This window comes from Hydra vulgaris, chromosome 02 (genome assembly GCF_038396675.1).
Source record: "Hydra vulgaris chromosome 02, alternate assembly HydraT2T_AEP".
Taxonomy (NCBI): Eukaryota; Metazoa; Cnidaria; class Hydrozoa; order Anthoathecata; family Hydridae; genus Hydra; species Hydra vulgaris.
This window is the reverse complement of record NC_088921.1, coordinates 38,667,501-38,685,776: the sequence shown is the minus strand read 5'-3', so window position 1 is coordinate 38,685,776 and position 18,276 is coordinate 38,667,501. Positions and strand designations below refer to the sequence as shown.

Below are 18,276 nucleotides of genomic sequence, written 5' to 3'. Positions count from 1 at the left end.
TCTTTATCCATCAGTCAATTGTTGTTGTTAATGACTTTAACATTCATCATACTAAATGGCCTGGCTCTAGTGTCAGTGACTCTGCAGATGTTAAGGTCCACAACTTCTTGATGGCCCTCAGGTAGAAATTTTTTGTCTTCCTGCTGAAAAATGTGCTTCTTACATAACTTCTTGGATTTAGGCTTGCCTGGAATTTTTTGTTTCCCCTCAACAATTCTAAGGCAAGTCTCACTCTTTTCCTTGGTTTTCCTCTCATTGTGCTGCTGCAATTTCCAATTATAACCATTACTTTCATATCTATCAGCAAACCAGTTTTCAGAAAACACATGTCTGTTTACTATTGCTAGAAACCATTGTAAAAAGGTTTTGTCTAATGCCAAGGCCCGCTATTCTCTGGTCACAAAATCTATTATTTTATCTCAAAAATTAGGCTCTCTTGATGTCTGGAGAATCTTTAACAGTATCTATAATTAGGGCAAATCTGTTATTCCACCTCTTGTATGGTTCAGATTTTGTCACCTCACCTAAAGGCAATGCTGAATTGTTTGCTAAGAACTTTTCATCAATATCATCTCTTGATTCCACTAGTTGCGTTCTACCTGATATAGCCAAAAAACAGGCGGATCCTCCAATGATGCCCTTTCTATGTGTGTGTATATATATATATGTATGTAGACATACATATATATATACATATATATATATATATATACATATATATATATATATATATATATATATATATATGTACATATACATATATATACATGTATATATATATATTTATATATATATATATATATGTATATATATATATATATATATATATATATATATATATATATATACATACATACATACATATATATATGTATACATATATGTATATATATATATAAGCTGCATAAATATTTAATAATTTTATTATTAGACATTAAGTTATCTCAATATTAACTTTATATTTTCTTGTGATATTTTTTGTGATATTTTTTTTGGATAAATAAACTTATAAATTAGGGTCTAATGTGTGTGTGTGTGATTTTGATTACTATTTCTAACCATTCTCTTCAGAAGTAAAACTCTTGGACTATTTAGACTCTAAAGTAAGACTCTTTAGACTCTAACGTACTAATAATGAAAAACATGAATAAAAATTTTAACTACTTGCTGAATAAGCAGGTTTTATATTTATGGTATATTTAAAGTTTTTTTAATTTAGACTATTTATAATAATAATTTATAATAGCTCCATAATTTGATTGCGGCTCAACATAATATTTTGCTTTATCATTTGAATTTTGTTGTTTATTATTACTTTTGCTGTTTTGTTTTGTTTCTGTTGCTAAATTTTGTTTTGTTTACATATAAGTTCTTGGTAGGTATTGGAAAATTTTTTTTTCCTTTTTTGCTTTATCATGTGTGTTATTTTTGCCTTTAGCATCTAACTTATTTGTCAATATTTTTTGTTTGAACTGTTTTATTAAGTAATTGGCTGTATTAGGGTGTGTCATTTAAAAACATTTTGATTTATAAAAGACATATCTATAAAATAATTTGATTTTAGTCATATTAATAAGGAAAAAAAAAGTTAAAATTTTTTGTATTTTAATGTAAGCCACATTTTTATCAAACTATACTTAAAATTTTAACTGTTTATGACTAATATAAAAAATGCTAGGTGTGCACCCATAGGTTAATACTAAGCAGTTTTGAATCCCTTGTTCTACCTAGAGGCTATTTTCTTCTAATTAGGATTTTTTCCAAGTAGTTCATTTCTATTACATTTTAAGCAAGAATTAAAAAAACCCTAACGTGGTGTAAGAATATTGTGTAAAAAATACAGTGGGTTGCATAAATATAGAGTCAGTTGATCTTTAATATAATTTTTTTTAATGTTTTTTTAAAATTTAAAGCAAACAAAAAAGTTAATAATTTAATTGTTTTAAGTTTTATTTACAGTGGTTTTATAAACAAAGTAAGCAAAAAAGTTTTTTCAAAAAAAAAAAAATTTAAGATACAACTGTAAAAAAAAACAAAAAAACAGAGCAAAAATATAGAGTCAGGGTGCATTTTAGTATTTTGTATGCGCACCATGAATTTTTTTTGAAGTTGTACTGCTTAATTCTGCCATTATAAATATATATATATTGACATAGCAATCTAAGCCTTTCTTATTTAGGCATCTTCGTACAGTCCATCTACTAACACTAACATTACCAGGTGTATTTTTGAACCCTTCAGCAAGTTCGCAGTAAGAAATTTTAGGGTCTCATCTAACCTTTCGGTAGAGATAACTTTGGTCTCTTGAAGTTAGCTTTAAAAGTCTACCAACATCATTATGTAGCTCGTGGTTTTTTAACGTTGTTTGTACACATTTAAGCAAAACATTGCACATTCGAGCTATTTCTCATTGGTTTTTTGTTTTATCTTTTAGCAGACCTACATTTTGCCTGTACCTTGTCTGAAACAGTTTTTCTGCCCATTTTTGACTTTTTACTTTACCAAATAATTACCAATGCAAATAACTCAAGATATAAAAATGATGATTTTATTTTATTTTCAAGAACGTTTACGTAGTTTAAAAGAAATCAACCACCAAATTTTAGATCGCTCGAATAATATTTGGTTGAGATATTTCAACTTAAGTCGTTAAATTTTAGCTGACTCTATATTTTTGCTACATTAGAAATACAGGTATGTTTTAATTAAATTAATAATTACTCAAGACTGGTTAAGCTAACGAATTCCAATTATATACCATTCGATAGAGAATCAATTAATAAAACATTTAATACGCTTTTAATCGTATTAATTAATTGATTTCAAAGATAATTGTGAAAAAAACAAAAGTTTCACACAAGCAAAGTAGTGATATTTATGCAACTCACTGAAATAACTGAAACTGATTGAAATAAAAAGAAGAATTATGAAAATTTGTTTTTTATGCTTGCTTTTTTTCAATAAAACCCCTTTAAATATGCAACATTTTTTTTAACACTTACTTTACACAAGCCGAAAAACACTAGGCCACACAAGTGATCTACTTTAAATTACACTCTCATATATAAATAAAAGTTTATAACCAAATTTTCTAAGCTCGGTAGGTGCTAGGCTTTTTCTTTTAAATGATATCCAATCATAGATTTTGCTTTAAAAACTGAAGAAGACAACATAAAGAACAGTTTTAATTATTTAAATCTTGTTAAAATCTTTTTAAGTGCAAAAAATATTTTATCAACTTATTGCCCTCACGTTTGGGGTGAGTGGTGGAGGAGGGGGGTGACAAATTTTGGGGCTTATTTGATTCCAGCCTCCAATCATCACAATTATTTGCAAAGCATGGTTATTTGACATAAGTATAAACATACAAATGTTTGGAGTGTGCTCCATGTCTGGAAGTTAGCTATCTAAAACACCAAAAAATGCTGGATCCGTCACTGAAGAGAATATTTTTTATTTGTATTTATGTACGCAAAAAGTTTTTATTTATGTAAAAAGAAGAGTTTAGTTTAGTCAAGAGTTAAAATTAGCTTGTTTGCCAGAAAAAAAGTTTTTATGTCAGCTTAAATGTTGTCTAAAATACTTTTCTAAAATGCACTTTTATCTAGAAAACAGTAATTTAATTGTGAAAAATAGTAATTTCATACACCCTAATGTTAATGTTTTAGACTAAAGCAACAGAGAACACTACATAATGAAATTCTTGAGGCCTCAAATAAATTATGATTAAAATGCTTTGCAGTTATGTTACTAAGGTGTCCAGATTAAGAAGAGTCATGGAAAAGTCGAAGACTCCAATCAACTTGAGGAGGCAAAAGTCAATCATTGTCTGTCTTTAATTCTGACATAGAAGAGTTAAAAAATAAAGGTTTTCTTATGTATAAAGAGGAAAAACAATTTAATGTAAAGGTGATAGTGCAGTCATATATGATGGGTTGTAAAGTAGCGAATCTTTTTTCAGGATTTGGAGGTGCATTTTGTGATCATGTGCACATGCTAAAAAGATCAGTGTTTGAATATTGAAAGAATTGAAAATGGTTTTGTAATCAATCGAGACACTAACTATGAATGAAATATTTAACCAACGTGAACAAAAAGATGTTTCTTTACTTAAAAAAACACCTGATTATATCACAAGGGCTGGACAAACCTTCAAACCAATTCCAGCCTATGATGTAAAGCCAATACAAGTAAATTGGTATCTTGTAAAAGTGTTCATATTATTCTATATATTAATATTTGAACATACTTGATATTAAAAATTATTACATTTAAAAATTACTGATATTTTTATAGATTCTTCATGCTTTATTAGGTACATTTGACTATTTTATGAAAACTGTTTTACATGTGAAAGCATGTGAGTTCCCTTTCAGTGCTTCAAATGGATTTCTGAAGCAATCAGTAATTACTTGAGACTTCATTACAAACAGAGGTAATTAAAAAGACAGGTATAAAATTTGACTACCCTGATAAAGTTGGAAAAAGAGGAACAACAACAGGTTATATAGCTAGAGAACTACTGCACACAAAATCAAAAAGGAATTTAATAATTGCATAATTCCCTGCTTAATATCATGCAACATTTTGAAAGTTCGAATTGGTGCTCTGAGTAATTCTTTGAGTATTTTCCTCAAAAAGAAAAATTTATGTGGATCAATATAAAAGCTATTGTACATGTTTTTATTTATTCCTATTTAATGAGTTTCCACCTGTTTCCACCAAAAATAAATTTACCTGGACCATGGATCAATGTAACACCATCACTTCACAAACTGATTGGTCATTCTTTCGAGCTAATTTTGAGTAATGAAGAAAGTGGTTTGGGAAATAATTTATGATTCAGGGTTAAAAGGTAATAACAAAATATTAAGATTGATACATGCTAGACTTTCAAGAAAAAACTCTTAAATTGTCAATTTAACAGACACCATTAACTGAATGTGGATATCATCTGATCAATTTTTTTTTGACAAAAGATACAATTCAAAATCATTCTGCAAATTTTGGAATGAATGAGGACATTCTGATAGATATTCTCATAAACAAAATAACTCTAATAACATTTTATCTGAAGACAGCACATATTTTAAAGTGTTAACATATGAATAAATTATGTACTTTAATACTTCTTTTGATAATTTTTTTTGTTTTTGTCATTGATGTACTTATGTTATTTTTGTATTACAAAATATACATACATATTTATAAACATTTACACGTATTGTTATAACCTATAAAAAAGAAAAATTTATGAAATATTTTCAATAATTTTTTCTTTTAAATTATGACCTTAATATCCTGCAGCAAAATTACTTTTTAGTTTTTTCAAAATTTACACATAAAAACCTTTCCAAAAAGTCTTTAATCAACCCCATAGCACTTTCCTTTCAAAAGTTATGAACCTATGTCCATGAAAACAGCTGTTTGACACACTGTGCAACATTTCCCAACTAATGACCGCCCTTAACAACCTCAAAAATATCCTTTTTTGTTATTAAAAAAAAAAATCATTATTGTCAAAATTTCTATCAAGTTATTCCCTAATTTTGCTGCTAACTTCTTTTGTGCCCACTTAACCTTGCTGTGATCAATAATCAAAAATGCGTTATTCTTTGCATTAAGCAATTGCAATCTTTGTTATGTCCATTCTGTTATAAATTTTTACAATATTCTTGCAAGGTTTTGGTTCCATAAAAAAATCTGGTTATAAGTGTTTTTCATCTGTTTTTCAACTTATAAAAATATTGTTAATTTGTATGTTGTTGAAAGTATATATTAAATATGTATATTGTTATACAATACCTTATTATATTATTATTATGTCTTAAATAATTTTAATAACATATTATTATTGTTGCAGTTATTAACAAAGTACAGGTAAATGGATCTCAGAATTTTAGGTGTTTTTTAAGATCCTACTGAGCTCCTAATATTTGAGTATATATCTTGTTTTTACTTTTAGGAGTTAACACTCCTGCTAGATTGCAGAAAAAGTTATAATTTTTTAATACAGTTTTCATGTCTTTAGACAAATACTCCTGCTAGATTGCAGAAAAAGTTGTAATTTTTTAATACAGTTTTGATGTCTTTAGACTCCTGCTAGATTGCAGAAAAAGTTGTAATTTTTTAATAGTCTTCATGTCTTTAGACAAATATTTAGGATATGCTTTTTTCATTAAGTACCTCAGAATGTCAGGTTAAATAATTGTAATATTGTTGGCAATATTGCTTAGGTAATCATGAATTTATGCATATATTATTTATTTTCCGTTCTGAATATATTTTTAAATGTTTGGTTCACTTATTTTTTATACTTTTTACATTCCACCGCACAATGCAAGGTTAAGGGACTTCAGAATGCAAGGTAAATTAAAGCGAATTAAAAAAAAAAAAAGAAAGTTATTTGCATTCAATTTCTTCTCCATGTTATGAAATGAATATTCTGCTTATAGATTTATCATGAAGCCTCCTTCAAAACACACTTTAGTATGTTTTTTTTGTTTACTTTTGAACAATCAAATAAATTGAGCTAAAGTGCGTTTAACAGCTGAGTGCAAGTACAAAAGTGTGTTTTGATATTCCTTTGCAATAGGTAATAAATAAGAAATGAGAAAGTCCTTTAGAGTTGAACCAACAAGCAAATCAAGATTTTCTATGAGATGTCATAGTGATGAAAACTAAGCAGTTATAAGAAGCAGTTGAGTGGTGCCGAATCAACAATAAACGTGGTTGGGCCGCAATCAATTCAGGAAAATTTCCACTAATTAAAGATCTTAAAACAATTAACAAATGAATTGATGGTGTCTTTGTAAATGGAAGCGAGAAGGAATATACGAATTCCAAATCTTCTCATCCCCACAAATGACAGTGAAAGTCAAGATCACAGTACACTTTTAAGTGCATATCAAAGTTTGACCACTTTTTAGAAGAAGAAATATATAAAATGGCCTGTTTTTGTTCTATCTGATGGTCACTTTTCAAGATTTGACAGTGATGTATTGACATTTCTAAGAAACAAAAATATTTGACTTTTCATCCACCTGACATAACTGGCATTACCCAGCTCCTTGATCAAACCAATCAGAAGTTGCACTCTGAGTACAAATATGCTAAATCTGTACTTTATTCTTTGTTTATGACAATCAACACAGAAGGTTTTATGAATATACTTGTAGAGTTATGCCCAGAGTGGGCATCAAAACAAACAATCATTAATACAGGTAAAAAAGTTGGAATTTCAAGTGGAGGACTCAGTGTTTAGTAGATGCAGGAAGATAAGTTTTTACATACTGAGCTGTGTATTTATGAAAATACCAAAAAAAATTAATTATCAACAGCAGTAACAATTTTATCTCCAAAAGATGTTCGCTATGGGTCAGCAAGATATTGAAAACATAAATACGAAAGTGTCATGGAAGCTTATCAAATAATATCTGATAAATCAATATCACTAGAAGAGATAACTATCTTGTTGCCTGTAACCAAAGTAACACCTAAAATGAACAAGGAAATGTTAGAGTTACCCAGGTTCACGGCTCAATGGAGGGGGAAAAAATATTGGAAACGGTTTCTTTAATCAAGGAAGACAAAGCCAAAAAAGGATAAAGCTAATAAAGAAAAGAAATCCAAACAACAAATTGAGGCATTCTATAAATATAAGTAAGAATGTGCATGTGGAAAGAATGTTTGTGTAGCAACTAAGCTACGAAAATGCTTATGTTGCCATAATGTTTTGAAATCTACATGTAATAAAGCATCATGCTGAGGTAAAACTTGTAGTTAAGTTTTAAAAGGTGATAGCTTGTAGACTTTTTTCAATGTCTTCATAATTTAAAATATTTTTTAAAGATTACATTTTTAATTGTAACATTTTTTTATTTATGACTTAACATTATATTCTTTATTTAGATTATTCAACGCTTTCAGAATTTAATTTAAAAAATCTAGTTCTTTGTTGGTTAATTTCCAACCTGACCTTCTGAGGTCCTATTACCTGCATATTATTTGTAAACAAATACTATACAAAATATTGATCTGGTAATTTTTTTTATAAAACATTGCTATATAAACATTTTATTTTAGAATTTTTTTTTATTTAAGTAAATTTTAGAAACAAAGCACTACCAAAGTTTTTGTTTTTTGCTTCATAGATTTTTTTAGCTTTAAACAGAAGTTTTATTTAAACCTGACCCTTCGTCAAAGTAAAAGCAGACCTAGTTATTGGTTTATTATTTTCATTTTTTCCCTGTTCAACGGGTGTCTTTACTTGGCTACATTTACTTTTTATCTTATAGTTATTTTTATTTGCCTTTAATCTCAGATTTCACATTTTGGGTAATGTCTCGCTTGTTTCGATTAATTGCATCACCAGATTGTACCAAGTTGCACAAGAAAGCAATAACTGTTATATTGTCTATTTTGCAAGTAAGTTCTTTTAATATATAATTATATGTTTAAAAAAAAAATAATTTTGTCAGTTTTAAATGTCACATATAAAATTATCTTCTTATTTGAGCCAATATTAAACAGATTTTTTAGCAAAGAGAGAGTTTTTTTCTTACTAAAGAGAGTTTATACTGTGACGATTGGTTTTATGGAACTTTTTTTGAAATTAAGAGAATTAGATTTTCATTCTTTAGAATTAGACTTTATTAGATCAGCATAACTGTTTTGTTTTAGTGACCCCAAGTTCTAATAGTGGCTATTTAAAAGTTACACGATAGATCTCAGGAGTCTTAACACACATTTTCTAATCCCTATTTAATTTGTTTTGCCTATGATTATTCATTTTTCTGTTTATTTCAAAAAAAATTCATAAGGTTTATAAGGCAAATAGTTTTTGTTATAAATGTGTGACAAATTCTGATAGTTTCCCAGATAATATACATATATATATATATATATATATATATATGTGTGTGTGTGTGTGTGTGTGTATATGTGTATATATATGTGTGTGTGTGTATATATATATATATATATATATATATATATATATATATATATATATATATATATATATATATATATATATATATATATATATACATGCATACATACATGCATGAATACATACATGCATGCATACATACATGCATGCATGCATACATACATACATACATACATACATACATACATACATACATACATACATACATACATTCATACGCATATATATATATGTATATATATATATATATATATATATATATATATATATATATATATATATATATATATATATATATATATATATATATATGCATAATTATCAATTTAAAAAAATGATAATAATAAAGGATGAATTCATTTTTTTATTAATGCATTATTAATATATTATTGAAACATTAAGTTAATATTTTATTTACCAGCTTGCACGTATCACAGACGTTTCCTTTTATCGAGAGTTGATTAAAGAAGTTGTAGGAGTTTACAAAGGTTTTGATTAGTGTTGTTATTAGTTGTTAGTAACAATTATAAGAATTATATAAATAATAATAATTTATTATTTTTAATAAATAATAACAAAGTAATTGTTTTCAAATTTTCTGATTCATTTTGAATGTTTTAGATTCTTTATCTGTTGCAGAAGAGTATACGTCTTCTAACAGTGGTTTAGTTGATTCCAAAAAAAAAGTTTTTAGCGGAAGATTTCAGAAATCGTTGGTAATAACTGATTCTTTATTGTTTATAGTTATTGACCATACAATTATCACACAAATTACAGTGCAAATAATAAAGTTTATGAATTGTTTTTTCTGATATTCAAACAGTATAAGCAAATAACAAATAATAATTTTAAAATAATAATAATAGCTATAACATTAATAATTAAAATAATAATGATAATTGTTATAAAAATAAAAATAATCAATATAGTAATCAAATTATTCATAAAAATATTATAGCAAAAAAATAATATAAAGCAAGCTTTATAAGTGCAAAGAAAAATTATAATTTACAAAATTTTTTACAAAAGCAAAAAATAACAATAAATATCGGGTGTAAAAGTTTGTTTGTAATCTTATTTTTCATGTACTGTAAATGGAGGTGACTTTAGCCGAATTTAAAATCTTTTTTTTTTAAATTTAATTATAAATAATTAATATATTGATATAAATTGTATTAGGTGTGCATGATGTCATGCACAATAAATGAATAAAAAGTGAAAATTTTTAGAATCGGATGAAAAGTAATTAAATAACACAAAAATAGTTTTCTACCTAGCATTTACAATTGTTAAAAAGATCAAAGAATGGAAATCCATCATGGTGAGAAGACTCAAGAACAATTAATAGTTCAAGAACCTACTGTGCAAGTAGTTAAAGATCAAGAAATTATAATACCAAGATTTAATTGTATTCAGTTATTTTGTGATTGTTGTTTTTGTTTAACAGCGTGTGTTGAAGTAGTGTCTTTATGTTCTGAACTGTAAAGATTAAGAAAAGTGTAAAATTTGCAAGTTTTTTTTTACACGTTGTTCAATAATAAATTATAAAAAAAAATAGCCTAGGACTTGATTAGTTTTTTTATTAGTTTCATAACTATTATCATTATGCTGTCAATTAATAATATCATTCAGTGAGACTTCCAGTCATAATATTAAAATGAATTTATATTGGGGCAGGTTAAGCTTTTTAGCTGGAAGCTTACCTAGAAAAAAAAAATCTCTGATATAAACCCCTCACTTTAATTGTTGAGTTGTAGGAGCTCAAAAATCTAAGATGGCAATCTTAGTAAATAGTTTTATTTAATTTGATTATTTAATTTTTAATTAATTAAAGCTTATTAATTAATAAAATTATTTAAAGTAAAAGTAAGTTAATTTAAATTAATTAAAAAATATATTAATTAATTCTAAGTTTAAATAGTTTAGTGTAAATTGAGGTTTTTTGTATTGTATAAACATGAATTCTAAATAATAATATATTTTGTATAAACCTACATATTAAACTTGCATATCAAGGTCAGTTTTGTTTAATAGTTACTGAAGTTACTGTTGTACCACTTTTTTTTAATTTTATTTTTATTGTCTCAAGTGTGGTTCATCAAGCACTTCATCGATGCCTCCAAAATTGATTGAAGTATTTACTTACTCACATTGTCAACACCTTTTAACAGCAGCCAGGTACAGTTTTAATGTTTATTTTGGGTTAGATTTTTTGAATTGATTGATTAATGAAAATTGATTGGTTATTGGCATAATGGTTTGTGTTTAATAAAGGTTTTGACTGCACATTGTAAAAAGAGTGATAAGATTGCATCAAATCTTCAATAATGATTTTTTTTTAACTGAAATAGATAATATCAAATAATAAAAAATATGTTTTATTTTTAGTGAAATCTTGTTGGAAAGCATGTTGCATGTTCAGCAATATGTTAATGAGTCGAAAATGTCTTTAGTTACTCTATGCTTTCAAACGATTCAATTATGTGATGAATCTCTAATAAAAGTAAATTTATTATTTATCAGTTTTATTTATTTGTTATCAATACTTTTTTATATGTTTTATATGTTTTTAGACTATTTCTTTGATGAATTCTGTGATGATAGCTTTTAAATATTTTCAGATTTCGTTATCTTTAATGAATTCTATAATGGTAGCTTTTCCGATAATATTCACCTGTTTTATTGAAAAATATTTATGCATATTCATTGGAGTTGTTGAGTTTGTTGTGTCCTGTCCCAGGTAAAATAATTTTCTAATAATGATTTTCTAATATAGAAATATAATATTCATTGGAAAATCTGTATTATTATCCTGTAAAAGTTTCTTTGTTAGTATGTAGGCAATTAAATTGTATATAAGCATATATTAATTATAATGTATGCATAATAAGTTTTTATAAAACAATATTTAATGATTTTATTTTTCATTATTTTTATTTTTCTAAAAAGTATCTTATCAAGGTGGTCATAACATAATAGTACTTTGTCAACCTTGCTACCAAGCTGCTTAGCTAGTTAGGTTTCTTTAATGCTGTAACTTTCAGTGAGGCTGATTTCATTAAGAGCTGTAAAATTATAGAGTGATTATAGTGCTATGTTGTGCAATGTTACAACTTTAGGTTGATTTTTTGTTACAACTTTAGGTTGATTTTCTGGACTGAGGCAACTACATAGGTTATATGCTTTTGTGAGACTTGAATTTGAATTAGGTTGTTTCAACTTTGGATTTCAGTGTTGATAGCTATTATTATTTGATTTCCAAAGATTTCAAAACTCAAATCCTTTGACTATTGAGTTTGAATCCATTGTTCTTTTATGTGCTTTACTTTAGCACATTTTCACTTTCATTTTGTTCTTTATTTTTTCCTTTATTCCCATAACTGCACATTTTCTGATGTTATTAATGGCCGAATTGTTCTCTTTCTTTATCCATCATTATTGTTTATTAGTAACTTTGCTCATCACAGTAGCTTAACTCAAATATCATTGCCTTTCTATCAATAAGTCTAAAAATTTTTTTGTTTTTCTCAATTTCTTAGATAATTTACTTGGTGATTTGTTTTCAAGACAACCCTAATCACTCTTTCACTTTCACTCTTTAATTTGTATCTTTTCTCTGACCCTAACTTTTACTTTTTGTTCTTTTTGTTCTTTAAATGATTTAGTCAATGCAGAACAGAATTGAAAGAACTAAATCTTTCATACTTCTTTTACATCAGATTCATCCTATCATCCACTCATCAGGTTCACATCCTTGATAAACATACTTCAAACTGCTACCTTAAGGCTGATAGGGATTCCTTTAGTCATTTTCTTTGTGATTGTCCTTGGGGTGATGTTTATAGTGCTAAAAAATGTGTCTCTATATAATCTCCTGATTCAAAAAAAGGCATAGAGGCTTTTACCTTTTTGTAAGTTTCAAGTCAAGCCTCATTACTCCATGATAGTTTCATTTTTCTGAAGCTTTTATTTCTAATTTTATTCGTCTTTTTGCAAGAACAACTAATTCAGTTTCATCAACCTAACTGCAGTAATTTTGGTTAGATTATTGCAGTTAGGTTCTAAAGACTTTTGACATTCAATCTCTTAAACATTGGTCTGATCTTATTACTTCTACCCAAAAAAAGGCTAAACTATTTACAAAAAACTTTTCCTCTAATTCGTCTCTTCAATCTAATGACCATACTCATCTTGTTGTCCCAGAAAGAAAGGTTAATATAATGTTAGACATCCAAATCACCTCAATTATAACTGCTAATTATTTCTCTTAAAGTTAAACTCTTCTACGGATTGTGATCCTGAAAACATATCTATCACAGTCTTGCAAAAGTGCAATTTTTAAAAACTCTAGAGAACACTCTGACCCCTCTAACTATCATCTATTCAATCTTCTCTTCTAATATGATCTATTCAATCTTCTCTTTATTCTAATCAACTCTTCTAATATTGTCTAATCAATCTTCTCTCTATTATTAGCAAGGTCTTGGAGTTGTTTTATTTTAATTTTGGTATACATATATTGACTGACAAATAGGTAGAACATGCGAGGAGTGCTGCTACATCGACTGACAAATAGGTAAAACATGCAAGAAGAGCTGCTACATTGACAGGACAAAACAGACTGGTAAAACAGATTTCTAATATCTCATAACAGGTATAGAGTTACCTTGTGATGTGGTTTTATTAAAAGGAGGATGTGTTGTTAACGAAAGTTCACTAACAGGTGAGAGTATACCAAGTACTAAAATAGCAATAGATAAAGCATTGAAGTCTGAATGCTTTTACATTGTAAGTTTGCACAAGCAACACACCATGTTTAATGGTACAAATATTATACAAGCACAAACTGATGCTGTAGAAGAAAATGTTTTAGCTTTAGCTGTACTGGCTTTTACAATTTTAAAGGAGAATTGATTCGGTCTATTATATATCCAAAACCTGTTTTTTTTGTGCATTAGGTAGAAGCAATGAGGCAAGGGCTGTTGCTCTTGACATATTAAAATTTTTGATAAATTTTAGTATAGTGGTCTTTTCCATAAGCTTGCTTCATATGTATGGTGAACAATATATTCATTTCCAATAGATTCTTAGATACCACAACATTTTAATCTTGATTTTGCATTATTTTTTATCTATATTAATGATGTTTGTGATGATCTTACTTGAATCTATTTGCTGATAACATAACTATAGACTCCAGTCTTGATAAAAAATTACCACTTTTTGATCGCTTGGAACAAAATCTTAGCAGTAACTGCTTGGAGCTTGCGGTGGCTGGTTAGTTTCTATTAAAGCAAAACTCAGTTGTTTTTTTTGCTGATAATTATCACAGTATTGTTCATATTCAATTGATTGCAAAGTTAGCAAATGCTAAAGTTGTATGGAATACTTGTATCCGGCTGTTGGCCAGGAAAAAATTTTACACAGCGTTTGTTTTTGCATTCTGAAATTAAAAAAAAAGTTTAAGCAAATTAGGGTTCCACATAAGTAAAAAAATTTGACATTTTTTTAGATTCATAAATATCTTTAAAATGTTTTTTTTTTGGTCGGTTATATTCATAACAGGAATGTTTTTATATTTTATAAATGTTAAACTATAATTATTAATTTATTCAACTTGTTTCCAAGTGCTGTCGACTCTTTTATATTTACATTGTTTAAAAGGTAATCGCATGCGCAAGGCATTGTGGGATGTCCTGGTAGTATAGAAATAAGTTTACAACAACAACTTGGCTGAAACTCTGCAAAGTTTTCTGTTTTATATTGCGTTATTCTTTAATAAGTAATACTCTTCATTGTTCAGAAATGCCTTCATATTGTGCTGCAATAAACTGCACAAGTACGAGTGGAATTGCTAACAAAAATTTTCAAGTTATTTCAATGATTACTCACTATTAGAATATGAAAGTTATATACTGTTCTTATTTCTACAGGCGCAAGAGGAGATCTTGATGAAAAACTTATTGAAACTCTAAACAATGATTATTGTTTGTGCATGAATCATTTTGAAAGTTCAATTTTTATTAACAAACACTGGGGGAAAATTACTTCTCCATAATGTCATTTCTATAGTATTTAAGTTCTAAATATAGTCTCATGGCATCACATTCATACGCTGTATGAAATAGAAAGATGTAATTGCAGTTCGTCTTGTCCCAAAATTCTTGGAGCATTTTTTAAATTAAATATTACTGTCAATTGTTAAACTGACCAACCAATTTTTTGATAAAAATAATACTCTTTTTAATCTAATGAATTCAAAAAAGTTTCATTCTGCTTAACCTGCTCGATGTGATGTAGCAACAATGGAGAATAGCATGTTACTATTGAGGGTATTTCAACTTTGGATTAAGAAATGAATGTTTTGTGATTTAAAATCCCTATCTCATTAGAGATTAAATGTTACAATAACTAGTATACTTAAATCGTGTCAGGAGCTTCTCTTGGAAAAGTTTAGCGTAGTTTCACATTTCACTTTTAAGCAAGATTATTTACCAAGTTCAGAGCAAAGAAGGTTGAAATGACAGACTTTCAAACAATTTGCTGTCATTAGAAACTAGCAGGTTTAATAACAATTGTCTTATAGTAACAGATTTTAGCATTGTATAATATATAATATTTAAATGCATATAAATGCTTTATTTAAACATTTACACTAACAAAAATCAACCAAACAAGATTGTTTATTTTTTACTGACAAAAAAAAAATCATTTCAACAGGTTTACTGCTACAATTCTTATAAAGAAAACTATTGTACAAAGCATGCAGATTTTGCTAGCTTGTTAAAAAAGGTGTCTGACTGTGTCAACACTTTGTGGTGAAGCAATGGATATTAGGCGTGGTTTAGAGACCAATAAGAAAACAAACCGCCAAAATTATTTACCAAAATTCTTATTTTTTCTATTTAACATTATTCATGGAATTTATTGAAAAGTGGCTTCATACTAAAAACCTAGCTTTTAGATCTTATTTAAAATCATGGAATTCTGTACTTTTGACTTTTTATTTAAAGATTACTTTCAACATGTTTTTTACTTACAATAAAAAATAAGTTTGCATATTTGCCAGAACATGAATTTTTTCTTTTTCGGCTGTACATGAAATATGTCGAGGAAATAAATTTTTTTTTCTCTATATTGATAATTATATTAAATATTATATTATATAAATATTTATACTATATATATTGATAATTATATTAAATAATGCTTTAATGTTTTTCTTTTAACAATCAGTATTAATTTTATGAGTTAATGTGTGTACATACATACATACATACATACATACATACATACATACATACATACATACATACATACATACATACATACATACATACATACATACATACATACATACATACATACATACATACATAAATACATACATACATACATACATACATACATACATACATACATACATACATACATACATACATACATACATACATACATACATACATACATACTTACATACGTACATACATACATACATACATACATACATACATACATACATACATACATACATACATACATACATACATACATACATAAATACATACATACATACATACATACATACATACATACATACATACATACATACATACATACATACATACATACATACATACATACATAAATACATACATACATACATACATACATACATACATACATACATACATACTTACATACTTACATACATACATACATAGATACATACATACATACATACATACATACATACATACATACATACATACATATTACATTGTAATATTGCTGCTCTTTTAAACAATGAAATCAAATGAAACAATGAATCGGAATTTTTTATAATAATGTCAAAGTAGTATAAAAAAGAAGATTAATTCTATAGAAAGTTTATAAAATGAATTGAGAGCAATCAATTGCTGACAGCATTTGGATATTTAAAACAACGTATTTGTTTTTAAATGTTAAACTACCAGGGCATCCCACAATCCTCTGTAAACAAGTTACATATTTTTATGCGAGTCAACGGTGCTTGGTTGTTTCATTCTGAGCAATCTTGTTCAAGTTTTTTCATATTTAAATTGCTTTTTTTCTTTGTATGAAATAATTGTGAGAAAACAAAAATGAAAGACAATTGTTAGCAATTAAAATTTGAATGAATTTAATACTTTAATCTATTTTAATTGCAAACATTGCTTTTAAATACAGTTTTAAAAAGTTTAAACAATTACTTACGTTTAACAATTACTAAGTTTAAACAATTACTTACTTTTAAATTTGTTTTCACTTTATAATTATAAATTTAAAAAAAAAAAAATGCTTAATAGTATTAAATTTTCAATAAAACTTTTTGGCGGTTTCCACGATTATCTTATAACTTTTTAAATTGCTGAAACAACTTTTTAATTGGCAACTGTCGATAAAAAATTAAAAAAAATTTTTGAATTTTTTTACATAGATATTTGTAATTTATATAATAGCTTTTAAAAGAGAATTAAATGAGACTTGCTTGCCAATTTTTGGTTAAGTAGAATGTTAGTTGAAAGAACATTGGTTGTATTATGCTATTTTAGAATTAATTTAAATAAGCAACAAAGGCATTTAAGGAGATTTGTTCACCTCATGAGGGTGGGAAATGTATTTAATCAGGGCATTTAAATATCTAGTATATTAGGTATTTAAATTTAAAATAAATTTTGATACAAAAATCAATTTTTTTAATTTACAAATATGAAATTTACATAAATTTTGTATTTGTAGATTTTTATAAAATGTTACACAAAGTTACTTTGGAATTTAATTTATTAAATAAAATTCATGTTGTAATATCTAACACCACAGGTTCTAAAAATGGGGTAATTTAATTTTTGACAAAAATTGTTTAAGTTTTAGTGTATCATCTTTATTGACTTTATGTTTGACGAAAATTGTTTTAGGTTTAGTGTAGCATCCTTGTTGACTTTATGCTTGACAAAAATTGTTTCAGGTTTAGTGTATCATCTTTGTTGACTTTATGTCAAACTAAAGCATTAAGCATTTTATGAACTCAAAGTTATTTTTTCAACTAATAATTTAGTTTATAAAGGTCATTCTTTTAAAAAACAAGAATTTTTGGTCTGTTCTAAAAATTTGTTCTTTAAAAAAATTTCAAAATAACAAGTTAGTGTAGAGGGTTTTCAAATCAGTTATAATTAAAGTTATTTTTAAAACACTTTTTATTTCTCCACCAGTAGTAATAAAGAAAATTGATTTTTGTAATAAAATATAAATGATTCCTATCGCTACTCACCATTGAATAAAGTTTGCATTTTTTTACCATAACA

The 18,276-nt window shown here is 26.7% G+C and overlaps 1 protein-coding gene across 2 annotated transcripts in view; it reads left to right on the top strand.

The window, feature by feature from the left end:
* Window positions 1-18,276, top strand: part of LOC100199469 (serine/threonine-protein kinase atr) — a 99,624-nt gene that overhangs the window by 7,550 nt on the left and 73,798 nt on the right. For both annotated transcript variants that reach the window (XM_065790812.1, XM_065790811.1), the window contains exons 4-9: window positions 8,324-8,427; window positions 9,375-9,441; window positions 9,575-9,669; window positions 11,043-11,131; window positions 11,342-11,456; window positions 11,575-11,693. In XM_065790812.1, coding sequence (XP_065646884.1) covers window positions 8,341-8,427; window positions 9,375-9,441; window positions 9,575-9,669; window positions 11,043-11,131; window positions 11,342-11,456; window positions 11,575-11,693 — 572 coding nt within the window. In that variant the 5' untranslated portion in view covers window positions 8,324-8,340. The remainder of the gene's footprint in view (window positions 1-8,323; window positions 8,428-9,374; window positions 9,442-9,574; window positions 9,670-11,042; window positions 11,132-11,341; window positions 11,457-11,574; window positions 11,694-18,276) is intronic.